This window comes from Helicoverpa armigera, chromosome 14 (assembly GCF_030705265.1).
Source record: "Helicoverpa armigera isolate CAAS_96S chromosome 14, ASM3070526v1, whole genome shotgun sequence".
NCBI lineage: Eukaryota > Metazoa > Arthropoda > Insecta > Lepidoptera > Noctuidae > Helicoverpa > Helicoverpa armigera.
Genome location: NC_087133.1, coordinates 3,131,982 through 3,151,419, shown reverse-complemented (window position 1 = coordinate 3,151,419; position 19,438 = coordinate 3,131,982). Strand labels below are relative to the sequence as shown.

General features: G+C 36.1%; 3 protein-coding genes across 5 annotated transcripts; 1 reads left to right on the top strand and 2 right to left on the bottom strand.

The window, feature by feature from the left end:
• Nucleotides 1–73: 73 nt before the first annotated feature.
• LOC110380862 (juxtaposed with another zinc finger protein 1) lies at nt 74–15,076 on the bottom strand. Its single transcript, XM_021340995.3, has 5 exons — nt 14,921–15,076; nt 14,392–14,580; nt 6,620–6,728; nt 6,052–6,198; nt 74–4,737 (listed from the first exon to the last, which is right to left on the bottom strand). Exons 1-5 carry the CDS (start codon nt 15,018–15,020, stop codon nt 4,341–4,343), a joined length of 942 nt encoding a protein of 313 aa, XP_021196670.1. The 5' UTR covers nt 15,021–15,076; the 3' UTR covers nt 74–4,340.
• On the bottom strand, nt 9,897–14,187 carry LOC135117753 (uncharacterized). Its single transcript, XM_064037761.1, has 6 exons — nt 13,463–14,187; nt 13,166–13,377; nt 12,798–12,874; nt 12,074–12,139; nt 11,283–11,369; nt 9,897–11,065 (listed from the first exon to the last, which is right to left on the bottom strand). The coding sequence occupies exons 4-6, from the start codon at nt 12,087–12,089 to the stop codon at nt 10,554–10,556; spliced, it is 615 nt and encodes a 204-aa protein (XP_063893831.1). The 5' UTR covers nt 12,090–12,139; nt 12,798–12,874; nt 13,166–13,377; nt 13,463–14,187; the 3' UTR covers nt 9,897–10,553.
• Nucleotides 15,077–15,234: 158 nt separating the features above from the next.
• LOC110380872 (ATP synthase lipid-binding protein, mitochondrial) lies at nt 15,235–17,992 on the top strand. Of its 3 annotated transcripts, none has more exons than XM_021341007.3 (4): nt 15,235–15,375; nt 15,845–15,921; nt 16,364–16,550; nt 17,595–17,992. In XM_021341007.3, exons 2-4 carry the CDS (start codon nt 15,877–15,879, stop codon nt 17,756–17,758), a joined length of 396 nt encoding a protein of 131 aa, XP_021196682.1. In that variant the 5' UTR covers nt 15,235–15,375; nt 15,845–15,876; the 3' UTR covers nt 17,759–17,992. The 3 variants fall into 3 exon arrangements, with proteins under 3 accessions (XP_021196682.1, XP_063893833.1, XP_063893832.1); XM_064037763.1 differs by having other exon boundaries at nt 15,350–15,643; XM_064037762.1 differs by having other exon boundaries at nt 15,366–15,510.
• The last annotated feature ends 1,446 nt before the right edge of the window (nt 17,993–19,438 follow it).

Here is a 19,438-nt window from a genome sequence, read left to right as displayed (position 1 = left end):
AAGAAATACCTATAAAAATATGTTATTATTAATTCTATCATGCTATATATTTGGGGTAAAATAAAAGATGAGATCGTTTTCAAAACTGGAATTATATTGAATTGAGACAAAAGGGTTACATAATGTATAAAGTATTTTTATTGAATGGGTGACAGTCGGTGAGTAAATGTATGCTTAGAGATAACTATATTAAGCAACACTTATGACATTATACTCAGACACAGAGCTGTAAACATCGATTTGTAGCGACACCACACGTCACAGGTTATTTTGGATAAAACTAGTTTCATCAATGATTTCAAACTTTTATCACAAGCAGAAATAATGAACACACATCGCTAATAAGGCCATTTCCAATCACGGTTTAAACAAGGGTTGTGTCCCACGGTGTCGCTACAACAAGCTAATGACAGACAAAGCGCTTCACCGACCACATCACGTTATACATTATTCACAACCGTTAACGGATAGATACAATCATAACAAAATCAAGTGTATCGACAAATAATCGGTTGAATGGAAAACTTCTTGAGCTGACAAATAAAAATAACATAGAGGACATCATCGACACTCGTTTCACTCTGTGTTACAAATATCAATTTTACAAAATTCCTCCAAATTTTTATCCACCCTAATCAACAACTTTAAAATTGGTCATTTCTTTTTAATTGACACACACAGATCTCAATCTCTTTGATAATTTACTATCAACTTTCAATTACTCTTGGAGACTAGACAATAATTAGTTAAAAATCAAACTTACACAGAGACATTGGATGTCCCATTTTACGTCTGTAGAAGTGTACCGACTATTCGCCGAGTCTTTTAGACTTCATATTTTCGTTGATATATAAATAGAAGAATAACTTTTAGTTAGTAAAAATTTTCAATAATGTAACAAATAAAAATATAACTCACAACGTGGTATCTGTAGCTTCGTTTTATTTGGTCTTGTGACCGATATTGGGAGAACAGTCGGCACAATTCCATATAAACATGTTAAATTGGTTATCTGTTAGATTCTCATTTACACTGAAATCCTCCTCACAATACAAAAATGTCTTTCTACGTATGCACACAAAATAAATTAAGGAGACAATATCTATAATCCAACTATCAGTCTTAAATTAAATATGACTAACAATGTTCATTGAATTTTACCCAGACGACATAGTATTAAAATGAGCATATATCATTTGACGGTAAAAAAAGTAACATAACATACGTAAAAGTAGTTTAGCGTTCCTATAACGCGGCCTAACGTGCGATAACTAATTAGATATATTTAAAAACAATTTGAATGTCACGGAGTGTTCTACACAAAGCTAACAGTTAGGAAGCCAGCGCTTATCGGCTCCAAGCGAGTCCGCCATAACTATATTTCGGACTGTCCAGTTACAATACGATTAAATACATTTACATTAAAACTACGCACATGTAGTAATGGAACGAATATGACTCTAAATGACACTTTTTAACTCAAACAGGGTGTTTCAAAAAAAGGGGTATTTTGGGTGCAGGTTGACTAAAGAAAGAGGGCCTTTTAAGTGCAGGTGGAATCAACAAAAAGGGTTTTAAAAGTGCAGGTTGCATTTATAAAAAGAGGGCAGGGTGTCAACAGAACAGGGACTTTTGAGTGCAGGGTAATAGTGAGGACGGATTTTAATCAATTAACAAAATCGCCAACTCATTTTATAGGGCAATAATTAAGGTAGGGGCCAAAAACTTTAGTCTTAAAATCTGGGGTACTATCAATATGTTTCATAAATATACGACAAATGAGATGCTTGCTATCCTCGCGTAAGTAATATTAACATGTCCTATACAATGACATGCGACACAACACAGACTATACCTAACTTAGCTGATAGCAATAGTAATTTTGATGTAACCATAGACATAGAGAATGAACTAGACAAGAAAGAACAAACCTTGGATTCGACCAATACTTGTCTGGTTTCCAGATATTATCAGTCTTCCAGTGATCCATATTCCAAATTTAGACAGAGAAAAGTAGCTGTCAAAGATGCTATTTAGAAACTGGGATGAAACATTTCGCCCCCTACTTGCAATGGCTTTATTATGGCCCAATCATAGATATAAGCCAAACTATATGTCTCCAGTTTTAAAATTGTCTGTCCATTTTCTATGTCTATGGTTGAACCGATGCTCTAATTCCCCAGTCACCCGCAACATGGCGGCCTTACCTAGTCTAATCGTTACGCGAAATCCTACTTTCCAGCCTTCTAATCCCCAGTCATTTCATACATTCATATTAATGGGCACAGGTTATTTTTTGAGAAGGTTGAAATTTATTTCCGTTTCCTTTTTCAACCCCCTGTATGTTCCAGTCACCCATAGACAAAACGACAACTGTCTTTATTTTTATTTGTTGTAGAAATAAAACAGGGATCCTGTTTATGGCTAAGATATATTATTGATCCGAAAAAACCTTTTAATATGCGAATTTACTATATCCTTCGTTCGTTAATGAAACAGATAAAATAAACACTATTCGTAGTAAGAAATGTCGTTTCTTTGGTAGTCACACTAACATACTTTTTATAATCCAAATATCACACTTTTTACCCGTTAAGCACCGTGACCATACAACTATCTTTAGATATAATTTCGCTTTGGAACAGACATTTACACATACGTTTTATGCTTATTTTACATCATTCGTAGTCTACGCGCCAAATCACTACTTTGGTAGCACCTCAACCATTTTCCCTAGCTTATCAGCCAAACAATTTTTTTTCATGTGAAGAAATACTTTGAGAATATTATAGTTCCTACCTAACTAAATGTCTTACAAACATTTGCTACGATTCCGTATAATCTCATAAGCAAAATTATCGGTTCAAAATTTCAAACATCATTAACTATTTTTATTTATTTTTTATTAGTCTTTGTTTCTATCCTATGAAGCATACATTAGGAACACGTTAAAGCGGTTTATTCATAGTGTTTACGTATTAATCTTTGTGAAGCGTTATGATTGGCTAAATGGTTAATTTAACAAAAATAAGTATTTATGTAGACGCACGCAATCGTAGCAACGTTGCCCTACAGTAAGCTCCTTTTGTGAACCGAGAATTCATAGTGAGAGGTACTAAAAATGAACACCATGTAGGTATACATTTCGTAGAGTACGTACACGTTATGAGATAAGCGCACTATCAGTACTTACACTACATCGCGAAACCAATTGAACAAACGTAAAAAAATCAAAAGGCACCAAAACCTTAACACTTGAAAACGCACATCTAATCATACAGATAACGAACAAACATTGCCAGCCTTAAAAACTAGGTATTTTAAATACGTGTACGCTTATAAGCATTTTTTTTTTACTTTTTTCTAAATACCATATCACATTTACGAGTATGACTTTTACTCTAGCTTCAAAAGATATTAAAGTGAACGCTATTTTTTCTTTGTTTTGTTTTTTTTCTCTTAATTTACAAAATCTAACATAGTGAAATCTTATGAGAAACCATATGAACGTAAAGCGTTTCGCGTGAAATATACGATTAAGTACACATGTTAGAAGTAATGGCACAAAGAGATACGAAGGGATGTCATACATTTACCTATAACATACGCCTACAAGTATTTAGAGTACACAATCATCAACTCCCCCGATATATAGAGATCACAGAAAATTTTATATATAGGTAATAATCGAGCGGGGAAGACACTTACATTAAAATAATAAAATAATTCCTTTTACTCTTTAGGATTACGGTAGATATATATTTGTACAACCTGTCGTTCGTGATACGTATACTGAGACGAATATCGACAGATCACACAGCCGCATACACGAGGTGCAGTGGAGACCGACTTACGTGACCAACCCGTACCACTGTGTAATATTAATTACACAGAGTACAGGCGATACAGCAGATGAAAACATACCAAACGAAATTACAATCAACAATTCAACTAACTTGGTCCCACTGCATCTCCAAATCAATAAAAAAACTATACTAAAAATTAGCGTTCCAATAACTTATACATACACACTAATCAACATAAAATCTCAAACAAAAACAAATAAATAACTCTCCTATCTCTTTGAGAAACAATCTTCTAGCTCTTTATACGAAGGTGCGATAGCGTTATTTGTGCAACATACGAATTAAAAGCATGCACAAGCTCAATCAGCGATCTAAAACACCTTCATGTAACGAGTTAATCAAACAATACTAAATAAACTAATAATAATAAAAATATGTGATGAAAATGAACTTTTTTTTCACATTTTTTTATAGGAACTGCATGTATAAACTATACTAGTGACTTAAATTCGTTTGGTGTACCTGTGGGGCCGTTCAGTTGGTGGCGTCGGTAGCGTAGAGCGAGGCGAGCTGCGGCAGCGCATGCGGGTGCAGGGCGAGCTTGGGCCCGGCGGCGGCGGGCGCCAGCAGCCCCGCGTGGCGCGCCACCACGCTCACGTGCTTGGGCACAGAGAAAGCGGGCAGATCCTTGCTCTTGATAGTATCATAGATCCGCACGAGCTTGTTGTCCGAAGCGTCCAGGAGGTTGAGTGTGCGCGAGTGAGCGGGCGAGCTGGTGACGACGAGGCCGGGCATCTTGGGCGCGTGCAGCTTGTGCGGCTCCGACGTCGACGGCTGGCTGGACGCAATGTGCTGAGATATCGAGTGGCTCTTAAGCCCTTGCGCCGTTTTGTAGCTTTTGCCGCATTGGCATCTGTAGGCCTTTTTTACCCTGGAAATTGTAAAAGGGATATTTTAATTTATCATCACGGATAGTCCCCAGTCACTTTCAAATAGGTACTCATGTAATAGTGAGGTGACTATTACCATATGGCCGATGGAGTCACCCAAATTCCATACAGGAATTCCTCATGGAAAAAACTAATAATCCTGGCTACAATCAATCCATTACATAATTACTGATCTAAATAAACGACCTACCTATGTTCTAAATACATGAACTTCAGATAAGACAACCACAAATGACCATAACGAGTCTACATTATCAGTCACTACGATACCTACTGATACTTAATTAATCTATCGCTTAATACACGTAACGTACAGAAACATGACTAATAGCAATATGTAATAGATACTCCATAGCTACATATTCCGAGGTACTACAAATATGTGTATAAACTTCATGTAATATACGCTATGGTTACAAAAACAAGGAGATTTATACCCATTTCTTCCAAAAGTACTCTTGGGCAGTTAGACGTTTCTTGGGGCCAGTTATAATCTTTTTATTGTACTGGTCTGGGATCGACAGGACAGGGTATTTTCTAATACAAACAAAACTTAGTAATTACTTTGTGAGAAACCGAGAAAGCAATTTTGGTGCAACAGGATAATATTAAATTGGGGCATCAGATAGACCCCTACTTTCCAAATCGGAAAGGTATTTCCTAAAACCTTGTTCACAGAATACTTAGTCAGATGTTAGAATGATATGAAGAATACAACATAGGTAATGTAGAGATATCGATAATAGTACTGAGCCCAAATAACCTTCAGTAAGCATTGCATGCGCGTAAGTGCGTTAACTAGGTCACAAGTTCGTATATTGAGAATTTGACTATGTAGACAGATGCTTGAAAGAGTTTCCATGTTAGCAACGCTCATATAGATACAAAAAGGTGACAAACAGAAAGTATGCTTTACCAACCAATAACGAAAGAAAAACGGGGTAAAGCTGAAAAGTAGAAGATTGTCATGGTATGGGCATGTAATGAGGAGGGATGATACGCGTGCAACAAAGCGTGTGCTCATTATGAATGTAGATGGATGGAGAGGAAGAGGAAGACCTAAGAAAAGATGGATGGATTGCCTGAAAGATGACATGAATAGAAAGGGAGTGAGTGTCAGTATCACGAATAACAGGGGAAAATGGAAGAGGATGACATATTGCGCCAACCCCAAATAAAATTGGGAACAAGGCAGGAGGAAGAAGAAGAACGAAAGAAAGACGGGGTCTTCCAAAAACCAGTTAGTCACGGACTTTGCGAAAATTGAGAAGTAAATTCTAATCTAAAACACTCACTTCCCATCCTTCTTATGGCCATTCTTGGAATGATACTTGATGCCATTGACGTTCTTGTATCTCTTCTTGCATCCAGGAACGGGACAGGCAAACGGCTTCTCTTGGGCAGCGGGACCCAGGGCTCCGGATGACGCGCTAGCATTCATTCTGAAGACAACATCTTAAATTAACACTAAGTCTATGTATATGGATGTAACTATAGATTTGATGATAAATATACAGACGTATATGTTGCAACTAACAGCTAAATTATCATACATCATGGACGATTAAAAAGTATGAAAATGCTGATTGAAAAGTTGTTTGAGGTCACCGTGTGTTCATTCGCGGCTTCCTCTCCCTTAGAACCTTAAATTATTTGTAAAAAATTAGAAAACAAAAAAAAATCTTATCTTCGCACGACAACAAGGAAAGATAATTCTTAGCAAGAACTGCTTAGAAAAAGATACTACCTAAAAGGTAAGTTAAGAAAATCCTGGAAAAGTTTTGCTTCCACTATACGCAGGATTTACAAATGTGTTTCTTCAAAATCATTGTTTCCATTAACTACGATGGTAACTGCACTTACTTGACGCCATATCGCAGTATGAACTCAGAGCTGTACTCCTCGGCCGTCGTCCATGAGTCGTTGCTGTCTTCAGATGGACTCACCAGTTCGTCTTCATCCATCTCGCTCCCTAGAACATATGGAACCAATATTGAACAAAAAATATTATATTCGATAATGCTTCGCAACGCAATACGAAAAAAAACTGGCCTTAATGGCTTGCGATGACATCATATCGCAATCAATTAGAATGGTAGATTTTAATTAAACGCAGAGAGGAACTTCGGTGTTAAAACAACAGGTAGGTAACGAGTAAGAAAAAAAGATGGAAGGATGCCTCAAACCGAGAGTCGCACCATACAGTGAATATTGAAACTCAAGACAAAACGGGGTGAAGAATCCGCGATACATAAATTTTGCTCCCAGCGTCCATAGACTATACGGCCCAAGTACCCAGGTTCTACTGCTTAAGGGAACGAAACCTCTAAAGAGGCCAACCGCGAGGCGAGGATTATACAGTCTAGAGAAGACTGTATAATCCTCGCCTCTAAAAACTTTATCCCAGTCCATCCCAGTCTCTGTAAAGGGACAAGCTTCTTTGGACTAAAAGGTACGGAGGTGTCATTCTCTACGAACCAGCGACGATAAAATATAACAGCACCAAGCTCTCTAGACTGCAAGCACACAAAGCCTCTCGTCAGAGACTCCAAACTCTAGGGTTCTAACTGTAACGGCCCTGCTTCTTTAGACTGGAAGTCTAAAAGAAGCTACTTACTAGCTTACTACTAGCTAGTGAAGAGCGTGAAACCTCTCAGACTCCAACATATAGAGTAAGAGGAGTCAACTCAAACTCAAACTCAAAATCGTTTATTCAAATTAGGCTGATAAATCAGCAGTTTTCGAACGTCAAATACAAAAGACAGCCCCCCAATACGCCCGCCCTTCACCACTTCCTACGTGTTTTTGCTGGGAAGAAGAAGTGGCGCAACAAACTCCCCAGCAACACATGTCTGTCTGTAAGGTTTGAAGAACCAGAATTTATACAGAACAAGTCAAATAAAAATAATATCACATGATAACCATTATATAAAATTAAGAAAGAAAAACAAACAAACTTAACACAAGTACTAGCACACAGATTTACACCTATAAACTGCTGCAACCTGCTCAAACTGTAAAGGCACCACAGGCTCTTAAGGAGCTATAGACTGGAGATAATTGCATGTGCAATGTCAACCGAATCTAGACAAAGCCTGCTCTCTCTTTTTACTTTGTATAAAACCTGAGAAAAATGCATCCTTTACTGATGGAACACGTGTCACAATCTGCGTTTATGAAAATATAGATTCAACTCCTATACTACTTGAACTATTTCTAGTAACATAATTAACACAGAGTACTTTTTATATTATGAAATAGAGGTCCAACTCGACTACCAAACTAAGTAAGACAAGTGGCGCCTTCTGAACGCAGGTTTAAGAAACTATTTGTCAATATATATACATATAGCTACATAAAGCAGTGGTTACTGGGTCTAGGTAGATTTTTGTTTCTTTTTGTTTAATATTTATAAGATGTTTTTCAATAAATAAAACACTGATAACCTTTAATATAATTTATTTTTTTCTTTTAAAACATTTCATGTATAATTTTTTCGCTTTTAGCTTATAGGAATCCGTATCATCATCACACTCTCTCCTATTTATTAATATTTTATTAATATCTTTACAGTAATTGTAAATAAAGAATCTGCAGGATATATTGATTAAAAAGTCTATTAATTTTTCTTTATGAATTTCACATTTTATGAAATCGAATTTCAAATGTATAAATATTAATGTTTTGATGAAATCTTTTAAATATTTTTTTTCCAAACATTTTTAATTATTGTGTAATTTATATCCTGCAGATTCGAAACACAATTTAAGAGAGAGTCGCTGGGACTGCAAAGCCATTTTTATTAGCATACTCTCTATATTTTAAATAATCGTGTTCCTGATCGGACATTAAATTTTTTTTACATTCACTACAACCCTTGAAGACTTTCTTCTTAGCGGTTTTAATAAAATAACCGCTAACATATTGTAGCCCCCCAATTATACGGGGGTCGCTTTTGTCTTCAAGGGCTGTAAATTCAATGTCCGGAATCTCAGAGAGCTCACAATTTATTTGTTCTTTGCAGGCCCCGCTTGTGATGAGAACTTCATGCAAAGCGTGGCAATTATCTGCCTCACAATTTGTCCCTGGGGCATGGACACTAGATAGGCTGTTTATTAAAGGCTGCTAAATGCTGCTTCAAATCCATCTGGAGTAGGGTTTACGTTGCGGCATCCTTGACTCCTTATCGATCCAAAAAAATTTTCTATTGGATCCTGATTCAGATGCCGCAACCAAACCGATGTCACTCCGTACTTCGCAGCAATTTTTTTTAAAAGCAGTTCTATTCCTTCTAGTGTCCATACCCAGTTACTTAAGGTGGGAACATACTCCACATTCGAGGTTTTTACATTCACAAATTTCATATTTTTTAAAAATATTTTTGCCTCCATCCATGTTTTGTGATGTATTGAGTTCGGCGTCGCAGGTCCCAGCAGTGGTTTACTGTGCTTCCTTTTCCCGAAGCTTCCGTTAATGGAGTCAAAAAGTTTGTCAAAAAACAAGATGACGTCCGCTGTATTTTGCGCATCTTGAGAGATTATTCCTTTTCTGCAAAAATAAGAAAAAATATTAATAAATATTCCTCACACGTTCTTACAACGCAATCTAGTCCCAAACAAAGCATTGCTTGCTTGTAATTTGGGTACAGCAGACAACCAATAAATGAACTTATATAAATATAAATATTTTATAAATAACATAACATAGTGTACATATGTAGAAACACCCACACACATAAATGTTTGACTTATGCGGGAATCGAACCCGCGACCTCCTGTGGCAGGCAGATACACTGGCTACTATGGCATCTAGTCATCAATAAGAAACTTGTTATTATTAAATCTGAACTGGGAGCAGTTTTAATTTGTGAAAACTTTTACTATACAATCTTCCGCCCGCGGTTCTACCGCATCCCGTGAAAGCTACTTCGCGCACCCAGATTAAAAGTCACTTTTAGTCTTCCTCAATAAATGAGCTATCTAACGGTGAAAGATTATTTCAAATTAGACCTGATCGACCTTGGTGATTGGATTGGTTCTTCAGATTAGCATGGTTAAGAAAACATACAAACAAAAAAATCTTCAGCTTTATAATATATAAGTATCGATAAAATAATGCAATGTGAAAACATTATGTAATAAAGTTTATTTACCTGCTAGGTAGCCCATATTTGATGCTACAGTTTGGCTGAATAGTTGCGTAGCAAATTTAACTTTCATCCGTGGAATTTTACTGGGAATGCAGTGGGAGTCTGTTAATTTTGGCACCAGTCTTATGCCTTTGTAGCCTGGGTTTTCTTGGTGCAGTGCAGTTATGTGTTCCCACTTTGCCATTAGCATTTTGTTGTCTTTTTTATATAGTAGATTTTTCGTTATTAAATTATTTCTTATACATTTCATTAAGTGAGGTGGGTCATACAAGGGAATGATTTCCTGTTTATTTATTAAAATAATATTTCCCTCAGGTTCTTCTGATTTTCTTAACAGAATACCTCTTGTTTCTTGTAACAAGAATTTAATGCAGTTAACATTATTTGTTCCTTGGTCGCACACTGTTGCTACCACATTAAGACCAGCATTTTGTAGTTCTGTGATGACAGCCTTTAATTGTTTTGCCAGTTCTGGTCCCTTTGTGGCAGACTGAGAAAATGTGTATGCAACGGGTTGCTTATAATTTTTTATAAGTCCTCTTATCATAAATACCTGCGCATGATCTGCATACTCAGGCAGTGTCTCTTGCCCATTGGTTACAAACCCACTCACTCTGTCCTTCCTTTCATTGTATGCCACATTCGGTTTTAGTGACATTTCGTCAAAAGAACCACACATAATTTGTGCTCTGGTTTCATTTTAAGTGTGGCTTTTTTTATTTGTGCCATCAAATTTTTATTGATACCAGCATTTATATCTGCCATATTAATTAATTTTATTAAAATTTGGCGTGATGGCAGGATAAAGATTTTCCTCAGGAATCTGTATCCTTTTGGGCTTTGCTTGAGGATAGTCAAAGCTACAATTTTTTCCTCTAATGTGAAACGCCGGCCTTTTTTTTCCTTTTTGTGCTCCCTGAACTGCAGCAAAGTTAAAATTTTTGATGTGCTAGACATTTTGTCTAGAGTTTCTAAAAATTGAGGGTTTGTAGTAATATTTTGCAGGGCCTTGATCTTGATTGCCTGCTTTTTAACCTTGCTACGGCATTTGCTGAGTTTCACACCAACTTGCAGCATTTTCTGATACAGAGCACGCTCAGTTTTCGTAACAGCAACCTGTTTTACCGCCTTCTTACTAACACATTTAACTTTGCGATGCACTGAAAAAATAATAAGAATCATATGAATAAAAATTGCAGAATTTAAGAGTACATATGAGTGAGATAGCATCAAAGCTAGTTGTGTGTGAAAGTATCCCATGATTGAAATATGTATTAAATCTATAAATCAGTACCTAGTTAATAAACCATGATAGTGAGTGTAACAAGCAAACTCAGCTTTGAAGTTATTAAGTTTGATTACAATTGTGTTGCTTACCAAGATCTTTCACCACCTCAACATTTTCTTCTTCACTATGAGGCTGTCTATCACTGTGTACAGACTGAGATTCTGAAGTGACAGGATCTGAAAGGTCATTAACATATTTGGTAAGAAATGTGTGCCTATTATATACAAACCAATTAAGCTGATGATCATTACCATCATCATGAATGTAGCAGTTCATATTGAGTAACCATTATTTGAATCATATTGAATTAATTAAAGCCAGCCCACTACTAGACAAAGTTACTTTTTCTTTTATATAGTTTATAATATCAACTAGCGACCCGCCCCGGCTTCGCACGGGATAACAGTATTTCCCCAGTATTTAATGTATGTTATTATACATAAAAACCTTCCTCTTGAATCACTCTACCTATTACAAAAAACCGCATCAAAATCCGTTGCGTAGTTTTAAAGATTTGAGCGTTCATAGGGACATACAACATGACACATGACAGAAAAAGCGACTTTGTTTTATACTATGTAGTGATAAGGATGTTAACATTTTAGGACTTATGCATATGACATATAAATGTAATTTAACAAACTGTATTTCATCAATCACTCTTGTCTTAAGGGATAGGTTTATAGAGAGGCTAGTTTACTTTAATTGTTTGCAAAATTATAACTCAGGAACAACAAAAATAATTCAATTTAAGATGATTTTAAGGTAAATTAGCACATTTATCGAGAGAGGCTACATTTTATCCGGGCATGAAGGAGTTCCAGGACAGAATATGTGTAAAATAATTGCTGATTAAATGCTTGTATGTAGGATCACTCACCAAGATTCTCTTTCATTTGTACATCTTCAATTGAACCTTGTGAGTGTATATGTAGATGCGCAGGTTCTGTAAATAATAATATTCAGTGATTAGTATATGTTATTATTACATCATTTATTGCTAGTGTCTATCTATCAATTACACTATATGCTGTCCGCATGGGTGCCGCATATTATGCACAAATATGTTGACATTATTGAAAAGAAACAAGTATTAAACAAAACAAAGTAATACAAAAGTAAATTATTTCAGACATGGTAATGGTTTTTTGTATGCCTAAGTGAGAGTAGTAGAAATCATAATTGACATGTACCTTGAAAACTAGACGTTATGGATACCACATATTATGTTTGGAACATTTGATCTATGATTCATTACCTATTCATTCAGTCAAGAGGGTACCAAAATTGTGTAATGCAGTGCTATTTAAGTATTACAACAAATTAAAAATAGCAAAGGATTTTTGGTAAATGTGACATTCAAGTTACTCAATTTCAGCCTAATTTGTAGGAATAAATGATCTTTGAAATAACTTCACTCAAAAATGGCTGGACCGATTTGGTTGAAATTTGGTATGTAGATAGGTGATACCCTGGATTAAGACATAGGCCACTTTTATCAATACACCATGCGGACGAAGTGGAAGCTAGTACATACGTAATGTAAATGTATGTATGTATGTATAAAATGAATTGCTTGTTTATATGTATATGATAAAATATACCTTTTGATGTAGACGGTCCTGAAATCTGAAGAGGTCTTAGTGCTCTTTTTCAATGCTGAATTTCGAGCAAGATAATCCTGTAAACAACGATAAAATAATATGAATTATAAATATAGTAAATTTTGAAATGTAATATAGAAACTCTTGTATGACATACTGCGTACATACAGAAATTGTGGCTCCAAAGAAATCTCTATTCAGATGTTTTAGACTTACTGCAGCTTTTCATTTTGTGATTTGGAAAGTTTACTTTAAACTCAAATAACATGACTGTTTATTTCTTTCTAACATCAACTCTAGAAATTTGAGACTTAGGTACTCTTTAAGGTAAACAGGTACCTTAATTTGGGTATTTTACTAAAACTAACCTGGCATGTTTTTTGTAGGTACAGCTCCTTTGGCAAGTCGGTTATTCCGGCACCAATATTTTGGTTCGAAATGATCATTACAGACGCGGCGGTATTTGAAAATATGGTTATTTTCAAGTTGCAAAATGTCACCACCAATATGAAAGACCCATGTATTAAATAGCTGCCTATCCTTATCTGGATTAGGGAATTTATGTAAATACCCGTAGTGTCTGAAAAAAGGGTAACAAGTTAGAATTCAGTGGAGTCGTGACAAAATGACGACTATTTGTTTTAAGGATGTTGATAAATGCTTACCTAAGCCATTTGTACATCCGGGAACACAACACTTTCTATTAGACATGATAAATATTAATTATCACAAAACGGGTCAACGAGTCCTATCTCAAGCACAAAATTCACAAGATTTCGATCACCTCAAGCACAAAATCGACACGGCCGAAGGAGCAGAGGCTCAACTTAACGGACTTAGGTGGATAAAGCACTAATAGGGATAAAATCTGGAAAAACAAACAAGACACCGAAAAGCACTTCAGCGCAAACCGGCAGCCAAATTTGTTTGATTGACAATTTTTGCATAATGTTGCATGTAGAAAATGGATTTAATGTTGCCAGTAGAAAATAAATTCTTGAATTTTATTTTATTTCTGGCTAATTGATAATAAACATTAAATTTTAGTAATTGCTTCAATATGCAACTCAAAATTTTTATTATTTATTTTTTTATTTTAGCTGAAAAAAAAGATAGGGTAAGAGTAGAACCAATAAAAGATGTGATAGCGCCCTCTTACACACCTAAGCATAACTACTACGCAATCGCGCATCATCGTCATTACAAATAACGCCATCTATATTTCAGTTTCTTTAATATCTTACATTATAATACTACCAAATTAAAATGACACTTCCATGTAAGGACCTCAATGTATTTACTGTCTCACTTCATTTTGCAGACCTATAATGATACGTTTTCTCGTTTGCCACTATTAAGATTGTCACCCCTGATAATTAATTAATTACAATACAATTTACCTACATGTTTATCGAACAGGTAAGCAAGAGTGGTTATCCTCATCAAAAATGTGATTCTTTTTCCTAATAGCTTCCATTTTAATTATCCTGCAAATTTTTTGTCCACCTACCCACATGTGCTTTTTTATACCTATAGACAAAACCGAATGATTACATTTTCTTCTAAGAAATGCAAACTTATTCAATAAACAAACCGGTTGGTGTGCTGCTGCGGACTGAAGGTGTCTTGGGCGCAGACAAGAGGCGGCGGCGGACGTCGGGTGCCGGAGCTGTGTTTTGGTTTTCCCGCCTCGAAGCCTCCGTAATAAATTTCAGGACATAGCTTAGAGGAATACATGCTGGTTGTGATGCTTCTTTTTGTTCTACTACTGCCGGATCGTAATCTGAAATAAATGTTTTAACTTTACTAGCTGCCGTTTCCATCAGCTGTTCAAGCCGGCTATTTCTGTAACTCTACAACAATGCTACGGTAATCAGGAAATACTCATAAAAATAGCATAAGGAATCTGAATATAGTACACTGAAAATAAATTAAACAAACCATTAAATAACAATAATAAAGCTGTGCTGACCCACTCATTATTTATAATTGACGCAAAAATACCCTCCAATGGTGACAACATTGGCACATTGATAAGACGTAAATTGGGAGGGTCATGGATTACATTACATGCTTAAAATAAGAACTATTATTCATGATACACATAAATATTTCATATTTACCGATATGAACATCTTCGATGTGTTCAATTAGGTCCGCTAATCTTGGAAATGTTATGCCACAGCCATTAAATTTACAGATGTTTATCATGAAGACGGCCATGTCGTACAATGGTAATGCACTAGTCAAAGACAACACCGTATTCACTCAGGCTGTAATCACTATCATGTCTTTAAATTAAATAAATTATAGTATTTAATTTATCAAGGAGGTCTTAAAAATTTATTCATAATTTCTTATGGACTCAATTTTGTCTGTAAAGCACGTAATTTAAAGTTTATTAAAAAAAATACAAAAAGATTCCGTCATTCGTGAATATTGATCGACAGTTGGTATTACTGAACGGAACTGCCTGCTGTATCGACCAATAGCAATGCGGCATTTGTATTCTGTTTCACTTCACCACTCAGAAATTGAACATTCCAAAGGCCGGTCTCCTCCCTCTCGGTGTTCTTTGGTAAGTGCGGCAGAATTTCGTGAATTTAATCGTGAAAAAGTGTTAAAATCTCAAGCCATCATACAATAAAAAGTGATTTAAATAGCGCATACGGTCATATAGTGTGTGATAGTGGAAATATTTATTTGTGAACCTGTAAGTTGTCATAGAAGAACAAATATCAGTTCAGCCGAAGTCAGCTCGCCGATTCGGCCATTTTCCTCTGTCAATTAAATAATTCGTTTAGCGGCTAACATTCAGCAGCTCTGCCCATCAGATCTTGTGCACGGTGATACCAAAATTGATATTTGTTCAAGATAGTATAGATAGTACGACCTCAGTCTCCGTTACGTAGCACCGTAAATTACGTAACATTCTGCGGTCGTCGGTCAAACTGTCAAGTGACTTCAACATAAACTTATTCGGTTCAGTAGTCATAGCCGCACTAGTCTCGAGTAGCTAACTCATCTCGTCGTTCGGTTTCTTTCAGTTGTCGCTCGCCGCACCCAAATAAAACACAAAATGCTGTCCGCCGCCAGATTGATCGCCCCTGCAGCCAGGTCTGCCGTAAGTATCATTTTCGTATTAGATTCTCAATTATTTGACACGATTTAGTATCCTGAAACATGACGACAGAACTTGTCATTTCGAACATCAAAATTGATAATATTTGACCTTGTAAGTTCCTTCATCAATGTAAGCTGTACTTGCCGGTATTCTAGGTTAATGAGAGCAAATTCCTAGTAATTTACTCGTTTTTTATCATTCAGTTAATAATTTGACAGTCTTTACTTTGGTGCCTTAAATCATTACATAACCAAACTTCGATTCCAGTATTAGGTAACATAATTTATCACAGTTCTAAACAGAACGGATAAGCGCCTCGGAACTGTCGTTATCTGAATAATTAATGGATTATTATTTTTAGCCTGATGCAGTATTGATTTTTTGGGTGTAGCCCTCGCATGTTATGTGTACCTATCTAATAGTAAGTTGTTAAATGTTATAGATCTTCAGCAACACAGCCCTCGTGCGACCACTGGCTGCCATCCCCTCCAACACACATGTTGTCCCTGCTGCTCCAGCTCAGCTGTCAGCAGTGAGGTCCTTCCAGACCACCTCGGTCACCAAGGACATTGACTCTGCGGCTAAATTCATTGGTGCTGGCGCAGCGACAGTGGGAGTAGCTGGCTCTGGTAAGTTCATTAATTAAGAACTAATTACTAATGGTGTTTTTTAGCTTGTGTGATGTCTTAAGCATGTTTTTGGTTATGTTCCTTAATCATACATTCCTGGTTAATCATGAATTATATCTTTGAACTTTCAACTACATACATTTCAAAGTTGATCATATTCTCATAAAGATGAATCCAGTTGCACAAATTTTTAAGTGCCATACAATTTTCTGAAAGATTAATGTTATAAAATTACCATTAAAATGGAATTTTTGGCAAGTCTTGTGTGATTGCATAACACAGGCATCTCTGTATTGATTTTCTTCAGAATAGGGCTATCCCTTCTTACATAAGTACTTGAAGGTTCAAAGTGTATTAAAGAATTGTGAAATAATATAACAGTTGTGAAGAAGTCATTAAAACTGCATGGAATAACTTTCATATACTGTAACACTTCACTCAAAATCAATCTTTCTAAATGGTGATAAGCTTACTGATTATCATTAGCTTAAAATTCTTGTTATTCACAATTCTTTCATTGAATGTCCATGCTTATCCCCTGCCTAACTGCACGCCCTGCACTTGTCACTAACTAATTGTGTTATCAACAGGAATTGGTATTGGTGTGGTGTTTGGATGCTTGATCATTGGTTATGCACGCAACCCTTCCCTAAAGCAGCAGATATTCTCTTATGCTATACTGGGATTTGCACTGACTGAAGCCATGGGACTTTTCTGTTTGATGATAGCGTTCCTTATGCTGTTCGCTTTTTAGTTATATTTTTATTTTTAGTTTACTATTATTATGTACAGTGTAATTTTGAAGGATATTTTTAACATAGTTTACAATGAATGCACATTTTATGGGAAATAGTCAATCTCAATTTACTGAGCGAGGAGAGGTGAGATTCATTCTGATATGTGTAGCTAGTTGTAGTTTTTGTTTTGCTCTGTTCCACGATAAATGTTTTTTTGTTGGGTATTGTAGAAAATTAGAATGTCGTTTGGTACAAGTTTAAACAATTCTAAAGTTAGCATAACTAATACGATCTCCGTACATTGCAGGCGCGGGAATCGGAACGGTGTTCGGCTCCCTGATCATCGGTTACGCCAGGAACCCCTCCCTCAAGCAGCAGCTGTTCTCATACGCCATCTTGGGTTTCGCCTTGTCTGAGGCTATGGGTCTCTTCTGTCTTATGATGGCGTTCCTGCTGTTGTTCGCTTTCTAAGCTACTTACTTTTAAGAACACTACTACTGCCATCCCACATGACGAGGTTTCAGTGAATACTATCTGGAGTGGACGGCCATGGAATCGAATGTGTGGAAACCTCACCCTCATAGTGATGCATGGACTGATGTGTATAAGTGTTACACTTACCAGTGCGCGTCATCAGGAATGCAATTTATTTAATTATGTAGTATAAAAGAAAATCTGCAAATAAAATGTTGTACGTAAACATTACGTTGATGCTACTGTTTTTTCTATTCCTGATATTGTAGACTGTTCTGAATCATGTTAAACAATTAGCTTCATGTCAAAAGTCGGCGACAATATTATTTTGAGCCAGTGATTGCGTATATTTGCGTGAGTATTGTCATCGATTTTTGTAGTGAGTTTATCCTGTTCGAGAATGTCGGCATCTGTATTGTACATTTTTAGGGCGATTAAATGATACAAAACCAAAACCATGAGCGTTTGTTTTTGCGTAGTTAGTTATATTTTATATAACAACAAACTTAAAGAAATATGAGAATATCTTACAATGACTTAACAAAAGATCTTACACGCTCGGTTTTTTAATAGATGGACAGGATAAATTTTATCGCCTCATACGCAGCCTCCAATCAACCATATCCCGATGACCTGCATGGATCCTAAATTCGTTGAACAGTCAAATTATTTAGGGCGAACACCGTTAGGTAACATCAAGTACCTAACGAATAGAATTGCACACAACTACCTCCAACATGAAATCGACATGCTCATCATATGTTGGGATCTAATGACCTGACAGATGGCCATCCATCCACGGGCCAACTGCGCCAAATATTGCTACACCCTCTGTTCAGTATGCTTAGGTAGTGAATAATCAAAAACGCTGAACTGTGTTAGTAGCTATATTACTACACCAAGTTTGCCATTCTTTACATACAACTACCACCTTCTCTTGTTTATAATAATAAGGTAGTTCTCCGCATCCGTGGTAACAGCTTTACATACGCAGGAAACCGACTGTTCGTAGAGAAAGCCGGCTTGCCAAGCTTATAGATTGCAATAGGAAACTAGGGAAAGACGTAATCACTGGAACAGCATATAGGTACTCATGTACCAAACTAAATATAGCATTATTGCGCATTGAAGGAGAGCAATCTTAAAAGTTCCTATAGATGATTTTAGTTCTGGCATACATCCTAGTTCAATACCGCTTTGCTTCTGAAACTTACATAACGTCGAGGAAAATCAATATGTTCTTGACCTATGAGAACTAACCCTGTGTTGCTGGGTAATAAAACACAATCGTGGACAAAATCTACTTGTGAAATATTCGAGTACCATTATAATATTCAACCTACAATAACTTCAAAAGGTACGGGTTCATTTAAAAAATCCGGCGCTGCTCACAAAGTACATCATAATATTGCAAAACATTTTACAGCCAGCTGAATCCCCTAATATTGTTAAGCTGAAGAGTTTCTTGAAAACTACCAATCCGTAAAAAAAAACGATACTTCTTGGCGAGTCGTTGGCAATCAGATTATAATTTAGTGGCCCATAGCAAGATACTTATAGCCCATTTATGTAAGAAAGCTATAGGCCACTAGTCTTTTCAATACGCTTTTATTAAGTCGACCTATGTAATGGAATCTAAGGTTAATAATTTAACAAAATAATATGGCGCTTGTCGTG

Excerpts from the sequence above, each read along its gene's own strand:
- LOC135117753 (XM_064037761.1), bottom strand. Across the intron at positions 11,066-11,282 it reads TGAGGTGGTGAAAGATCTTG|TGCATCGCAAAGTTAAATGT; the intron begins GTAAGCAACACA and ends TTATTTTTTCAG.
- LOC110380862 (XM_021340995.3), bottom strand. The coding sequence starts at position 15,020 with ATGGCCGTCTTCATGATAAACATCTGTAAATTTAATGGCTGTGGCATA. Across the intron at positions 6,729-14,391 it reads CCGCAGCAGCACACCAACCG|GGAGCGAGATGGATGAAGAC; the intron begins GTTTGTTTATTG and ends CATATGTTCTAG. Across the intron at positions 4,738-6,051 it reads GGCCATAAGAAGGATGGGAA|GGTAAAAAAGGCCTACAGAT; the intron begins GTGAGTGTTTTA and ends TACAATTTCCAG.
- LOC110380872 (XM_021341007.3), top strand. The coding sequence starts at position 15,877 with ATGCTGTCCGCCGCCAGATTGATCGCCCCTGCAGCCAGGTCTGCC. Across the intron at positions 15,922-16,363 it reads CCCCTGCAGCCAGGTCTGCC|ATCTTCAGCAACACAGCCCT; the intron begins GTAAGTATCATT and ends TAAATGTTATAG. Across the intron at positions 16,551-17,594 it reads AGTGGGAGTAGCTGGCTCTG|GCGCGGGAATCGGAACGGTG; the intron begins GTAAGTTCATTA and ends CGTACATTGCAG.